Source organism: Nannospalax galili, unplaced genomic scaffold (assembly GCF_000622305.1).
Source record: "Nannospalax galili isolate Female #2095 unplaced genomic scaffold, S.galili_v1.0 scaffold737, whole genome shotgun sequence".
Classification (NCBI taxonomy): domain Eukaryota; kingdom Metazoa; phylum Chordata; class Mammalia; order Rodentia; family Spalacidae; genus Nannospalax; species Nannospalax galili.
In genome coordinates, this window is record NW_008341172.1 from 53,160 (window position 1) to 67,017 (window position 13,858).

Here is a 13,858-nt window from a genome sequence, read left to right on the forward strand (position 1 = left end):
TCTCCCTGTAGCCCCAGGTGGCCTGGAACTTGCTATGTAGACCAGGCTGGCCTCGAACTCACAGAGATCCACCTACCTCTGCCTCCCAAGTGCTGGTATTAAAGGCGTGTGCCACCATGCCCAGCTCCTTTTAACATCTTTTACATTCTCATTTTCTTTTTTAAAAATAAAATTATGAGACATAATAGCATTAATAAATAAATTTTCCATCTGTTGTGAGACTTTTTTTTTTTCCTGAGGATACTAAGCAATGCTTATTCCCTGTAAAGGTTCTAGTGTTAAGCCAATATTTGATTAAAGTTTTCCTGGGGAACCAATGAATTTCTTGAGCTTACTTACCGAGATAACTGAGGAGTTGCTGAGGTGTATGTACGACCTGAGGGTATGCACACTGGAAAGCCTTTACCCAGCTTGGGTCATGCCTTCTCTTCCTAGCCTTCCCTAGATTGTATACTTTAGCCCTCCCATGTCCAGGAGGCCATGTGTGATTAGGGAAGAGTGGCTGGATAATGCTATGAGGGTCCAATGACCCTGCTTGGTCCTGCTTTAATGAATGAGCACAACCATCAACAAGCCCAATTGAGACGATGTTTAGCTATGAGGCTCAGCTGAAGATGTTTAGTGTCTTTGGTCAGATTTTTTCCAAGATATTCTTTTTCAGCTATTGTGAATGGGGTCATTTCCCCTTATTCTTTCTCCAATTGCTTGTTATTGGTATATAAAAAGGCTACTGATTTTTGTAGATTGATGTTTATAACCTGACACTATACAGAAAGTGTTGATCAGTTCTTGGGGTTTTCTGGTGGAACTTTCGGGATCTCTTAGGTATAGAGATCATATCATCTGCAAAAAGTGATAGTTTGACTTCTTCTTTTCCAATTAGTACTCCTTTATTTTCCTTCTCCTGTCTTATTGCTCTAGCAAGAGTTTCAAGCACTGTGTTGAAAAGGAGTGGAGATAGTGGACATCCTTGTCTGGTTCCTGATTTTAATGGGAATCCTTCTGGTTTTTCTCCATTTAGAATGATGTTGGCTGTGGGTTTGTTGTATATAGCTTTAATTATGTTGATGTATGTTCCCTCCAGTCCAGTTCTCTCTATGACTTGGCACATAAGTGCATGCTGAATTGTTTTCAATGCCTTTTCTGCATCTATTAAGATGATAATGTTGTTTTTGTCTTTGAGTCCCTTTATGATTAGTGACGTTTATTGACTTGTATATATTGAACCATCCCTGCATCTCTGGGGTAAAGCCTAATTGATCACCGTGAATGATCTTTTTGATGTGTATCATCAAATACTTGCAGTTTGCAAGTATTTTATTGAGAGTTTTTGCATCTGTGTTCATTAAGGATATGGGTGTACAGTTTTTTGGGGGATTGTGTCTTGACCCGGTTTGGGTATTAGAGTGATGCTGGCTTCATAGAAGGAATTTGGGAGTTCTCCCTCTGTTTCTATCTTTTTAGTAATTTAAGTAGTATTGGTTGGAGGTCTTCTTTAAATGTCTGCTCAAATTCTACTGTAAGTCCATCTGGGCCTGGGCTTTTTTTTAGTTGGTAGGCTTTGTATTACTGTTTCAATTTCCTCATATGTTATGGGTCTGTTTAAACTGTTGATCTCTTTTTGGTTTAACATTGGTGGTTCCCATGATTTTAGATATCCATCCATTTCTTTTAGATTTTCAAATTTGGTAGCGTATATGCTTTTTAAAATATTCCCTTATAATCATCTGGATCTTTTGGGTGTCTGTTGTGATGTTTCCCCCTTCATCTCTGATTTTGTTGATTTGGATTTGCTCTTTCTTTTGGTAACTGAGCTAAGGGTCAGTCTATCTTGTTTAACCTTTCAAAGAACCAGCTCTTAGAGCCACTGATTTTTTTTTTGGTGATTTTTGTTTGTTTCTGTTTCATTAATTTCTTCTCTGATTTTTGTTATTTCTTCTTGTCTACTAGGTTTGGGGTTGGTTAGTTCTTGCTTTTCAAGAGTCTTGAGTTGTACTGTCAAATCATTTACATGTGCTCTTTTTCCTTCTATGAAGCCAATCACTCTAATACCAAAGACACAACAAAAAACTAAAGTGTTCCAGAGGTTGTGTTGTGTTGTGTTGTCCTTTTCATTGAATTCTAGGAATTCTTTTATTTTTTTCTTAATTTCTCCTTTGACCCACTCGTTGTTTAGCAATGTGTTGTTCAATTGCCACAAGTTCATGTAGTGACTAGGGCTTTGTCCAGTGCTGATTTTGAGCTTTATTGCATTGTGGTCTGATAGAATCCATGGGATTATTTCAATTTTTTTTTTTTTTGTATTTGTTGAGGTTTGTTTTGTGGCCCAGTATGTGGGCAGTTTTTGAAAAAGTTCCATGGGGTGCTGAGTGGAAAGTATATTCTTTGGTGCTTGGGTGGAATATTTGAAAGACATGTGTTAGGTTCATTTGATGTATTGTATCATTTAATTCAGACGTCTCTCTGTTTATTTTTTGTCCAGTTGAACCATCTAATAGAGACAGTGGGGTATTGAAGTCCCCCACTATTACTGAGTTGAGGTTAATCTGTGTCTTAAAGTCCTGTAGTGGTGTTTTTATGAATTTGGGTGCACCAGAGTTTGGTGCATATATGTTTAGGATTGTAATATCTTCTTGGTTAACTGTTCCTTTGATCAGAATGAAGTGACTCTCCTTATCTCTTTTGATTAGTTTTACTTTAAAGTCTATTTTGTCAGATATTAGAATTGCACTCCTGCTTGTTTCTTGGTGCCATTTACTTGGAATATTCTTTTCCATCTTTTTACCTTAAGGTAGTGCCTGTCCTTGAATTGTGAGATGGGCTTCTTGCAGACAGCAAAGAAGTGGATTTTGTTTCTTAATCCATTCACTTAGCCTGTGTCTTTTGACTGGGGAGTTCAGTCCATTGATATTGAAGGTTATTATTGAAAGATGTGTATTGATTGCCGTCATTTTGATTGCTGTTTGTGTTCTCTGTCTAATTTTGTGTTTCCTAGATTATACCTTTATTTTCTTTCATTGCCCCAGGGTATAGTTGTGTCTCTCTCTGCTCTCTGTATTGCTTCTAGTATTCTTTGAAGGGCTGACTTCATGGACATGGATTCTTTCAGGCTATTCGTGTCATGGAAGATTTTCCTTTCCCCCTCAACTATAATAAACATTTTTTGCTGGGTAAAGTATTCTGGGCTGGTATCTGTTGTCATGTAGAACTGGAAATACCTTGGTCCAGGCTCTTCTGGCTTTCATAGTTTGCACTGATAAGTCAGCTATAATTCCGATGGGCTTTCCTTTGTATGTGATTGTTTTTCTTTTGCTGATTTCAGTATTCTCTCTTTGTTCTGTACATTTAGTGTCTTTACTATGACATGTTGTGGGGAGTTTCTTTTCTGATCTTGTCTATTTGCTGTTCTATGTGCTTCTTGGGGATGTCTTTCCTTAATTTTGGGATGTTCTCTTCTACAATCCTGTTTAAGATCTGATCAACACTATTAACCTGAAAGTCTTCTCCTTCCTTTATTCCTATTGGTAGACGAAGCTGATAGATTAACTGGGTCAATCGGGAGAAAACACCAGGACACAGATAAAACTCCACTGGGATTGAGTTTATTTTGCATCGGACAGATTCCCTTCAGAGGAGGGAAACTGTCAGTCCAGAGATTGTGGGCTGGGGTCTTTTATAGGGGGCTACAGAAGGTGGGAACAGATTTTTAAAAACTTAGGCAAGGGAAAGCTGGAGAGCAAGGCTTATCAGAACAGCTTCTGTTAAAAAAAATCCACCCCCTTAGGTCCCTCAGCCAGGATCTGTCTCAAGATGTGTCTGTTTACCTTTCAAGATCATCAAAGGGAAAGCCTGCTGCCTTTGGCCAAAAGGTTCAGAAAAGCCTGCTTCTCTTGACTTCAAAGACCAGGGTAGGGCCCTGCTACTTTGTGGGAAGGGACCTGCTACATTGTGGGTGGGAATCTGTGGGGCCCTGCTACATTGTGGGAGGGAGTTGCTGTGGGTCCAAACCCTAACATTTCAGCCTTTTGTGTTATAGTATAAGGGGCACCATTGTCATCTTGCTATTTCCTGCTCGGCAAGGTCTACGTGGGGGGGGGGGGACTGGATTAGGGTTTGGTCAGACAGCGAGGGTTCCCTCCTCATGCATCAGAACAGGGTCCTCAATCGTTGACAGGTGCTCATACACATGTGGAGGGAAGGAAAGTAACAACTGATTAAAATTATTACAAGTTAGTTTTTGGATTTGGTCCTGAAAGTATCTGAAGAGGCAAGGAGCAATGGTTAGCACCAAGGTAATAGCTCTTTTTTTTTTTCTGCCAAGGCTGGACTCAGGATTTGTTTTCAGGCATTTTGATCGCTGTTGGAGTGGCTAGAATCAGTGTTAGTTGCCTCTCAAAGGCTTCAAGGTAGGTAGAGAAAACAAATTCAGTCATCATTTAAGTTTTTAGGCTAGAACAATAGTGGGTTGTCTCCCTTAGCTGTAGGTGGGCACTACAGTATTGCAGACCAAGATTTGAAGTCTTACATCTGTGTAGCATTTTCTTACTAGGAACAAAATCATCAACGAGAGGTAATTGTATAAATAACATAAGAACTTAAGTCTAATGTCTGGGTTGTATAATCCCTTGAACTCTTAAAATACACTGATGTGCTGGATAACTTTAGTGTCAACTTGACACACCTGGGTTGAGGGAGCCTCAGTCGGGGAATTGCCTCTATTGGACTGGCCTGTGGCCATGTCTGAGGGACATCTTCTTGATGAATGATGTGGGAGGACCCAGCCCACTGTGAGTGGTGCCACCCCTGGGCAGGTGGGCCTGTGTTGCATAAGAAAGCAGGCTGAGCAGGGGCCAGGGGAGCAAGCCAGTAAGCAGCATTCCTCCATGGCCTGTGCTCCAGCTCCTGCCTCCAGGTTTCTGCCCTGAGTTCCTATCTTGGGCTCCTGGATGAACTGTGACCTGGGAGATGTAAGATCAATAAACCCTTTCCTCCCCAAGTTGGTAGTGGTCAAAGTGTTTTGTCACAGCAATGAAGAAACAAACTAAGACAACTGAAGAATTTGATTTTTGGTTATATTTTTGTTTTAGGTCTTTAAGACCATACTGTTGGCTCAAATAAATCAATTTACTTTTACTTTGAAGGTCATATGAGGATTTGGTCCTTAGGGGTCACATGGACTTGGGGGGAGCCCCTGGATCCTCAGACTTTTCTTTTACCAGTTCCATCTACGTGAAGATAAGTCAAGAGGTCCTGATTGACTGGGGCTTCGCTTGGAAGCATGGAGGAAATGTTTCCTCTGTGTTGACCCTCCTCTTTCCAGACTGGACACTGGTTCAAGTCCATCTTCTGGGGTCTCCATGGCCTCTCTGAACAAGAGGTTAGGTGACTCACCACAGTTACAGGACATTTCAAGAGATGCTCCATAGCCCCTTGGAACTTGCTTGACCTTGGAGGGCAAGCAACAAAAATTTGTCCCTTTAAGTCCCTCTGACCAGATTAGTATAGGCCTTAAAGTCTGGCTATTAAACATCCAACAAGGTTAGTTACACCAGTCTGGTACTTTTAATTATCATGTGCTTTGTAAATAGAGCTTGGGCAACATCCTTAAATAAACCTTGACTAGACATCCTTAGACTAAGTAACTATGTATGACCTTAGAAATTTTAAGATTAGCTATATATTATCTTTTTTTCATTTAAAATTTTTAGAAACATGGTGGGTAGATGCAGTGGAAAATGGTTGAGGTGGGGTTCAGGGGGAAGAATAGAAAGTCAGTAGAAAACTCATTCCTGGATTGGTATTAAGGGAGGGGTCCTCGAGATTTTTAATTTAAGAGGCCTGATACTGGTGGCCTGGTACTTGCTGTGTTCCTTGGCCAATTTTAATTTGGAGAGATGAATCCAACCAGTTGGTCCCAGGAGCTTGGCTCCTGTCAGGGTACACAGGATCACCAGGTGAGGACCAGTCCAATGCAGTTAGAGGGCTTCCTTCACTGCTTTCTGTTGGGTATGAACCCACAGGTAGATGTGATCTCCAGGTTGAAGTGGGTGGTCAATTTGGCCTTTAGAAGCCTGAGGAATAATCTGGTCAGCATGTTCCCTGAGTAGTTTCCTTAGAAGGGTGAAGGCAGGTAAATAGTCATGTAGAGGGGAGGGATGCTGGAGTAAGAGGTCATCCTTGGCTAAAATTAGGGTCCTGGTGAGTGCCATAAGTTCAGCTTTTTGTGACGTGGTTCCAAATGGCAGGGGTCCTGACTTGATGACATCAGTGAGAGACACTATGGCATACCCTGCCCTGCAGAATCCCATTGGGGTGAGAGTTGAACTTTCATCCACAAGTCAGGGTTGGGTTTGGTAGGGGATCTGGGGAGATTAGGGGATCCCGGTAGGAGAGTTCCTGAAGAGTTTCCAAGTATGAGTGAGTGAGTGAGCAGTTTGCTGGAAGGGAGGAGGGAGGCTGGATCGAGAGGAGGACAGAAATCAATGATGAGCAAGGGGTTTTCAAGAAACATGACATGGAGAGTTGTAGTTTAGAGGGAGCTAGATTGACAAGAGACTGTGTGGGTTACTAAATCCTTAATCTGATGGGGAGAAAGGATGAAGATGGGCTGACCCAAAGTGAGCTTAGGCCCTTCTGAGCCAGGAGAGTGGTGGCAGCCAGAGCATGGAGACAAGGTTGCCACCCCCAGATGGTGGTATCAAGCTGTTTAGAGAGATAAGCTACTGGGGAGACAGTGATAGATTATGTACAGAGTGAAGAGAAAATGGAGAAAGAACCAAGCAGGCGGGTAGGAGGTAGAGACAGAACCAAGCAGGCAGAAGATAAAAATAAATCATCTCTCCATAGGGAGTGGAGGCAGGATCAGGAGTCCAGGCAGAGAAGCACAGTGGAAAAGAAAGAGAGAGGCAGGGAGGGAGTAGGAGGAGAAGGGGTTTGGCATAGGTCATGCAAAATGAGAACGAGGAGAACCTGGCACCAAAAAAGTGTCCTTTTCTTTTGCGTGGGTTCGAGTTATAATTTCTGGGTCCCTGAAAGCAGCATCCTGCAGTTAGATCATCAGGGAAGGGAAATACGAGATCCTGTCCTGGACAGGAAGTAGTGAGTGTTCCTATCTCCAGAAACAGCATCCCATATCCAGAGAAAGGAAGGCATTTTCTGACACACCGGTATGATTTTGAGGCAAGCGAGATGAGCAGAAAACTTTGCAATGAGAGCGTGGTGCAACTAGCCAGTAGTAGGAGACAAAGTACGAGGAATGGGATGGGAGAAAAAAAAAAAAAACACAAGCCAGGAGGGAGGGAAGCTTGTGGAAGGAGTTGGTCCTGAGGTTTAGTAGAAGCTGGGTGAAGATGAGCCCCCAGAAGGGAGGAGAGAGAGAGAGAGAGAGAGAGAGAGAGAGAGAGGTACTTTAAATTAATTTATATATTTTAGTAACAGGAACCATGTTATAGATTAAAGAGAGAATATTTTGGCCTGAAAAAAATTTTGGTATTAATTTAACATTTTTAGTTTGCATGAGATTTTACTTAAAAAATTAATATGATACCAAGTAAATTAATTTTAAGAAACATAAATTTATGTTGACTGTGTATACATATTTAATTATGTATATGTGTATACACATATACACATATGTGAGTTCATATGTGTATACATATTTAATTCTCTTTGTCGAGAATGTGGCTTATTTTTAAAGCAAACTACCTTTGAAGTAGACAAAATGAATGCACCTTAAAACACCTTGAAAGTAAACTAAAAACAAAAATGGTATTCAACAAATAGGATTTTACCCAACCAGCTTAGATGTCCTTTTGTATATGTAATTAGTGGTCTAAAGAAAGAGTGAAGTTTGCCATATAGATTTGAGGTAGCATCTTTTCCCTTTTTAAGAGCTAAATGACTGAAGGGTATTAAATAAAACCCTGTCAACCTAAGAACATAAATCAGAGGAGATAGGAAAGACAAAAGGAAACATTAACTGATTAGGTTAAGAATAAATAAAGTCTAAATAGTATTGAAAATAATTCCATTAGCTAGTTTCACTATAGACAGTAATACCCTCTGTTGAAATTAATTTACACCTTAGCTGTTCTCAACTGCATAGTGCCTTTACTCTTAGGCTGTTTGTTGTTCTCTTTTTCCTTGCCACAGGGTCAGGGGGCCAGCCTGAACCTGGAAAAGTCTTAGACATCTTGAGATAATAGGCTTAAGTCTGAAGTGGGAGGGCCAATTCCATCCCCAGAGTCAGTGTCTCAGTGAGCTCAAACAGCACATGACAATTTACCAATATAAGTAATATTACCCTGACATTATAATTAGAAAGTACTCAGGGCATGATGGGGCAGGAACACAAGCAAGCATAGAGCATCTGAGCATCAGAGAGGGAAAATAACTCTATTCCAGAGAAAAATAGGTTTAGAATCACAATGTAGAAAGGGGAGGAGTTAAGACCAGTAGAGATGGCATCTTAAGCCTCTCACTCAAGTGGACTATTACTTTTTAACTCTCGTTGTAAATATATGTTGGTAGCAGCTTGTCTCTTGTAAGGTTTGGCCCTGGAATACAGCAAATTTCCATGTGCTTCACAGGTCTAGTCATCACAGTGTCAGCTTCCTTTGTACCTTGAAGGCATATGGCTAGAAAAACTTTAAGTTCCCTTTAGAAACTAAAAAATATACTATGCAAAACAGTAAGAATTGAAATAGTCACTTTTAGAAATTAGTAAATATAAAACTCAAAGTAATCCCCTTTAGAAGCAGGTCCAAACAGTGTTAAAATTCAGACTCCCATTGTGGAGATCTGACATTACTCCCTTAGTCTGAACTAGAAATGCATTGTTTATCCTATGACATCATCAAGAAACAAAACCAAAAATAAATTGCAAGAGAATTAGGACATAAGATTAAATGTCTGAAGTTCAGGGAACTCCTAGGCACCCCTGGTACTGGTAGGTTAGACTTGATATAAAAGAAGAAAGTACCCTCAGATATAGATACACACACACACACACACACATGTGTGTGTGTGTGTGTGTGTGACCCAAAGAGAAAAGCAAATCACCAACCATTGTAGCTGTAATGCAAGCAAAGTTCTCCAGATTTCTTCATTCCTAGATATAAGCTATACTGAAAAAGAAACTCATGAGGGTAGCAGAAGGAACAGGACATTAAATCACTGGGTTGTTGCTCTGAAAGCATGTCTCATCTGAGCACTGCCTATGACTTTCCATGTATACTGAAATTTAAAATGGTTAGGTCTAGTTAGAAAAGTAGGTGCCTGAGCATCTCTTGCTTGGTGCCCAACAGGGCCTAAGATCAAAATTTCGAGCCCCTTTGCCTGAGAAAAAGTTTAGGAGAAAATAACCGGCTTTTTAAAATCTTTTACATTTGTCCATCTGGCAAGCTGCCTGAAATTTTTTAAATGCCCCACCAAGGCTGCTGAGCTAAACAGCCTAAGCCCGGATGCCCCAAGGCAAGATAGCAAAATGGATAAGGAAGTTCACCTGGTCACTTAAGAGATCTTCCCCAGGGCAAGTGAGCTGGCAATCTTGGGAGCTGCCTTGAGGGGGTGAATACTGGGAAGGAAAGAAAGCCATGAAGCCATGCAGGTTTAGAGTTTGCATGGGAGGTCAGACACATGACGGGCTGGCAGCCATATAGAGGGGAGTAGAAAGCTTTAGAGAAAATTAAAGTACAAGTGTTAATGAAAGTCTGTTTAAAAAGGGATATAAAGAAAATTTTCTCTGAAAAATTTAGAAAAGCAGGTAGACTTACAGAGATCTAAACATTTGTAGGTAGGTTTAGAAGGAGAACAAGAGTTACAGGATGGGGAGAGAGGAGAAGGATCCATAGTATTTTCATGTGCAGGGAATCCATAACTAGTTAGAGGAAGGAGGAAAGGTAGCCTAAAGGACGGAAGCAAAGGAGACCTAAAATTGGGAAGAAATACTGAAAGAGGACAAAGGCAGGGATAAACAGTGGAAGACAGAGGACCTGAAAGCCCATGGCAAAGGGGAGAGGGAGAGAGAGAGAAACAGAAGAAGAGAGAGAAGATGAAAGCCCAGAGAAAAGGGGAGAGGGAGAGAGAGAGAAAGAGAGAGAGAGAGAGAGAGAGAGAGAGAGAGAGAGAGAGAGAGAGAGAGAGAGAGGAGAAAATGAAGGTGAGATGCCCGGGAAGGTGAGATGCCAGGGAAGGTGAGATGCTGGGAGCAAGGAAAAGGAGAGAAGAGGGAGGGAACCGAGGTAGTGAAAGGATTTGAGTGCGTCGGGGAGGCAGGTTTTTCCCCTAGATGGGCTTAGGCAGGCACAGTAACCGTGCAGGACACTCTATGGTTGCAGAGACCAGTGCTGCCCAGTGGCCTTGAGTCCGGTCCGGGAGTGACTTAATTCATTTGGAAAGGAGATCAAAAGATGTAGGAGAGCCAGAAAAAAGTGAAAGCAAGGCAGAGAGAAGGAGCAAGGAGAGAGAGAGGAAGGGTGGGAGCGTACCTTAAAGCCAAATCAGTGGTGTTTGCAGAGGCCAGTAACGGCATGCAGGTCCAGTCAGAGGTTTTTATGTGTGAGTTCCGAGAGGTTAGAGGTCCCTTGAAGTCAGAACCGGGTTTTGGCACCATATGATAGATGAAGCCGATAGATGAACCAGGTCAATTGGGAGAAAGCACCAGGACACAGATAAAAACTCCAGGAGGGTAGAGTTTATTTTGCATGGGACAGATTCCCTTTGGGGGAGGGAAAATGTCAGCCCATGGGTCGTGGACTGGGGTCTTTTATAGGGGGCTACAGAAGGCAGGAACATATTTTTTAAAAATTAGGCAGGGGGATGTAGGAGAGCAGGGCTTATCAGAACAGCTTATGTTAAAAAAAAAATCCCTCAGCCAGGATCTGGGTCAAGAGGTGTCTGTTTACCTTTCAAGATCATCAAAGGGAAAGCCTGCTGCCTTTGGCCAAAAGGTGCAGAAAAGTCTGCTTCTCTTGACTTCAAAGACCAGGGTGGTCATTAACTTGGTTCCTGCATTCTCAGGGGCTTGCAAACCTGTGTGGCCCTGCTATACTGTGGGAGGGAGTTGCTGTGGGTCCAAACCCTAACACCTATGATCCATAGATTTGGTCTTTTCATGGTGTCCTACATCTCTTTCCTGTTCCAGTCCTGTGTTTTAAAAAAAATTTCCATAATCTTTGCTTGAGTGGTCCAATTCTTCAACTTTATCCTTCAGTGTTGATACTCTGTTTTCCATTTCATTCATTCTAGAGGTGAGGCGTTCCCCTGTTGTTTCAAGTTGGCTTATTGAGTTTTTCACTCCTTCATTTCTGCCTGAGTTTTCTTCAATGTTTCTCGATTGTGAATTCATTCAGAAGTTTATCCCTATCTTCTTTTAGCTCTTTGATTTTTGTTCATGTGTTCTTTAAATTCATTGACTTCCTTGATCATGTTTATGATTGTTCTTTTAAATTCAATGTCCTAGGTTATCTCTAGGGGATTCTCCTTGTAAAGCTCTTCTATAGGATTGGTGGAGTTTGGTGGGGACATAGTGTTTTGGCTTTCCATTTTATTATTCTTTCATTGTGATTTTGGCATGTGAATTTCTTTTGTTGTTTATATTTCTGATATGAGAATTAAGTTGAAGTATGCTTCTGTTTGTAATATTGAGGTGTCTAGATCCTTTCTTTATTGGTTATGTAAAGCTGGTTGGTACAGGGTTCAGGTTCTCTCAGGTTTAATTTGGAGGGAACTGATGGCTTCAGATCAGCTATACAGGAGCTCCCACAGAAGCCTAATTCAAGTTCAAGTCAGGTACACTCAGGCTTCCTTCACCACATGGAGGAAGGATCTGGGCGCTCTCAGGCAGTCTACCCTCTCAGGTAGTCTGCTAGGATCTCAGCCTTAGGCTACCAAAGCCAGATCTGCCTTGGGGCCTTGGGAGGGGCCTCATGAAATCCCAGGTAGGGGGATGGGTATGGTGCAATTAGGGGAAGCTCACCACCATGTGGAGTCAGGATGGGGGCCTCTCTCAGGCAGTCCCCTGTATTCTCAGCCCCTCTGTCAGAGAGAGGCCTACTTTTTGTTTTCTTAACTAGGGTTTATTTTCATTTTATTTTATTTTTTTACTTTGCTGTACTAATGATCAAATCCAGGGCTTTGTGCTTGTTAGGAGAGTATTCTACCATGACTTAGTCTAAGCCCTACCCTAAATCAGGGCTTCTTAAACTTCTCCCACCAGTTAAGAAGCCTTGCTCTAGGGCATATGCCTTTAATTCTAGTACTCCATAGATTGAGGCAGATGGAGTGCTGTGAGTTTGAGGTCAGCCTGGTCTACACAGCAAGTTCCAGGCCAACCAGGGCGTCATTTGAATTCCAGATCAGGGATAGCTACAGAGTGAGATCCTGTCTCAAAAACAAAAAGCAAATAAAAATTCATTACCTTCAACAGTAACACAAAAGGTTTTCTTTAAATGCAAATTATAAATCGCCTTTGAGGTACTATCAGCGTCTGACATGCCTAAATTTACCTTTACATTGTTTCTGTGATATCTCCCTTTATGCCTTTTCCAGAACTAGTTTCCCTGGCTATCATTCCTCAGGAACTGTCTACCTTCTTCTTTTTTTTTTTTTCCTTTTGGAACCAGGGTCTCTCATTGGACTAGAACTTACCAAGTAAGTTATACTGTCTATTCAGAGAGATCCACCTGTCTCCACCTCTCCAATAATGCGATATTACAAGCATGCATCATCCCATCTAAGTTGCATTTTTGTTGTTATTTATTTTTTTTCATGTGGGTTCTGGAGATTGAACTCAGGTCTTTGTGCTTGTAAAGCAGGCACTTTACTGGCTAAGCTATCTCTCCAGTTCTGTGTTTAATATTTAAATTTATAACCACTCCATTTTTAAGACTTTTATTTTTAATTTTTTTTGATTTATTGTTTTTATTTTATGTGTATGAGTGTTTTGCCTCCATGTATGTAGGTTCACCCATGTTGTGGAATCCTTGTGGAATTCAGAAGGCACTGGATTTCCCTGTGGGGTTTGTTAGCTGCCATGTGGGTGCTGAGAATCGAACCCTGAGCCATCTCTCCAGGCCCTAATACAGTTCTTAAAAGTTCTTCAAATTCCTTAAGCTGTAGGCACCCGTTTTCTCTTTCTGGCTCATGTGTAGGACTTCATGCTCACATACCAGTAACAACTCATACATTTTACGAGTTTTATTTTTTTTTTCTAACATGGATGTTTTTCTTTTCTGAACTTTTTTATTGTTTAATTTTTCTTTTTCCCAGGACTTTAAAGAATGTGTCACTTCATTGTGTTAGTGGAAATGTTGCTTTACAAACAAATACTCCCTTTGTATTTGGGGGACAGTGAATTCTCTTAAATATGTACCTGCCTTTTAAAAAGGTAGGCTCTCTACATATCTTCCCTTTGTATACAGCAACTGTTGTGGGATGCTTCACCAGAAAAGACCACTCAGACAAAGTTTTGCTGAATGAAAGTCGTTACTGGCTAGGGCTACTACACAAGGGTGTCCGAACCCAAGGGTGTAGCACTGAACTTTTATACAGAGAAATCATAACCAGAGGTGAAAAGTTTAAGTTCTCAAACTTACAGGTGGAGAGCCCCCTTAACAATTTTTATTCTATTAAGTAACAATTACTATTTTGCAGTAGCAAGCCAAGCATAACTTACAGAAGCCATAAATCTGCAGTTAGCAGGTGCTCTCCGGGACACTCTGACCTGTTTCCAAGACAACCGGGGTCCAGCTGACATGTGTTCCCATACCCTGGTCCAACTACCTGATAATTTAAGACTAAAGTAGTCTAAACTTTAACATAGCATAGCTATGGTCAAGAAGGTGCCCTATTAACAACC

The 13,858-nt window shown here is 41.3% G+C and overlaps 1 protein-coding gene across 1 annotated transcript in view; it reads left to right on the plus strand.

Moving 5' to 3' along the window:
• Positions 1 to 13,858, plus strand: part of Serpinb6 (serpin family B member 6) — a 34,387-nt gene that overhangs the window by 17,705 nt on the left and 2,824 nt on the right. The window contains exon 5 of the mRNA XM_029565168.1: positions 6,246 to 6,312. Within this exon, the coding sequence (XP_029421028.1) occupies positions 6,246 to 6,312 (67 nt within the window). The remainder of the gene's footprint in view (positions 1 to 6,245; positions 6,313 to 13,858) is intronic.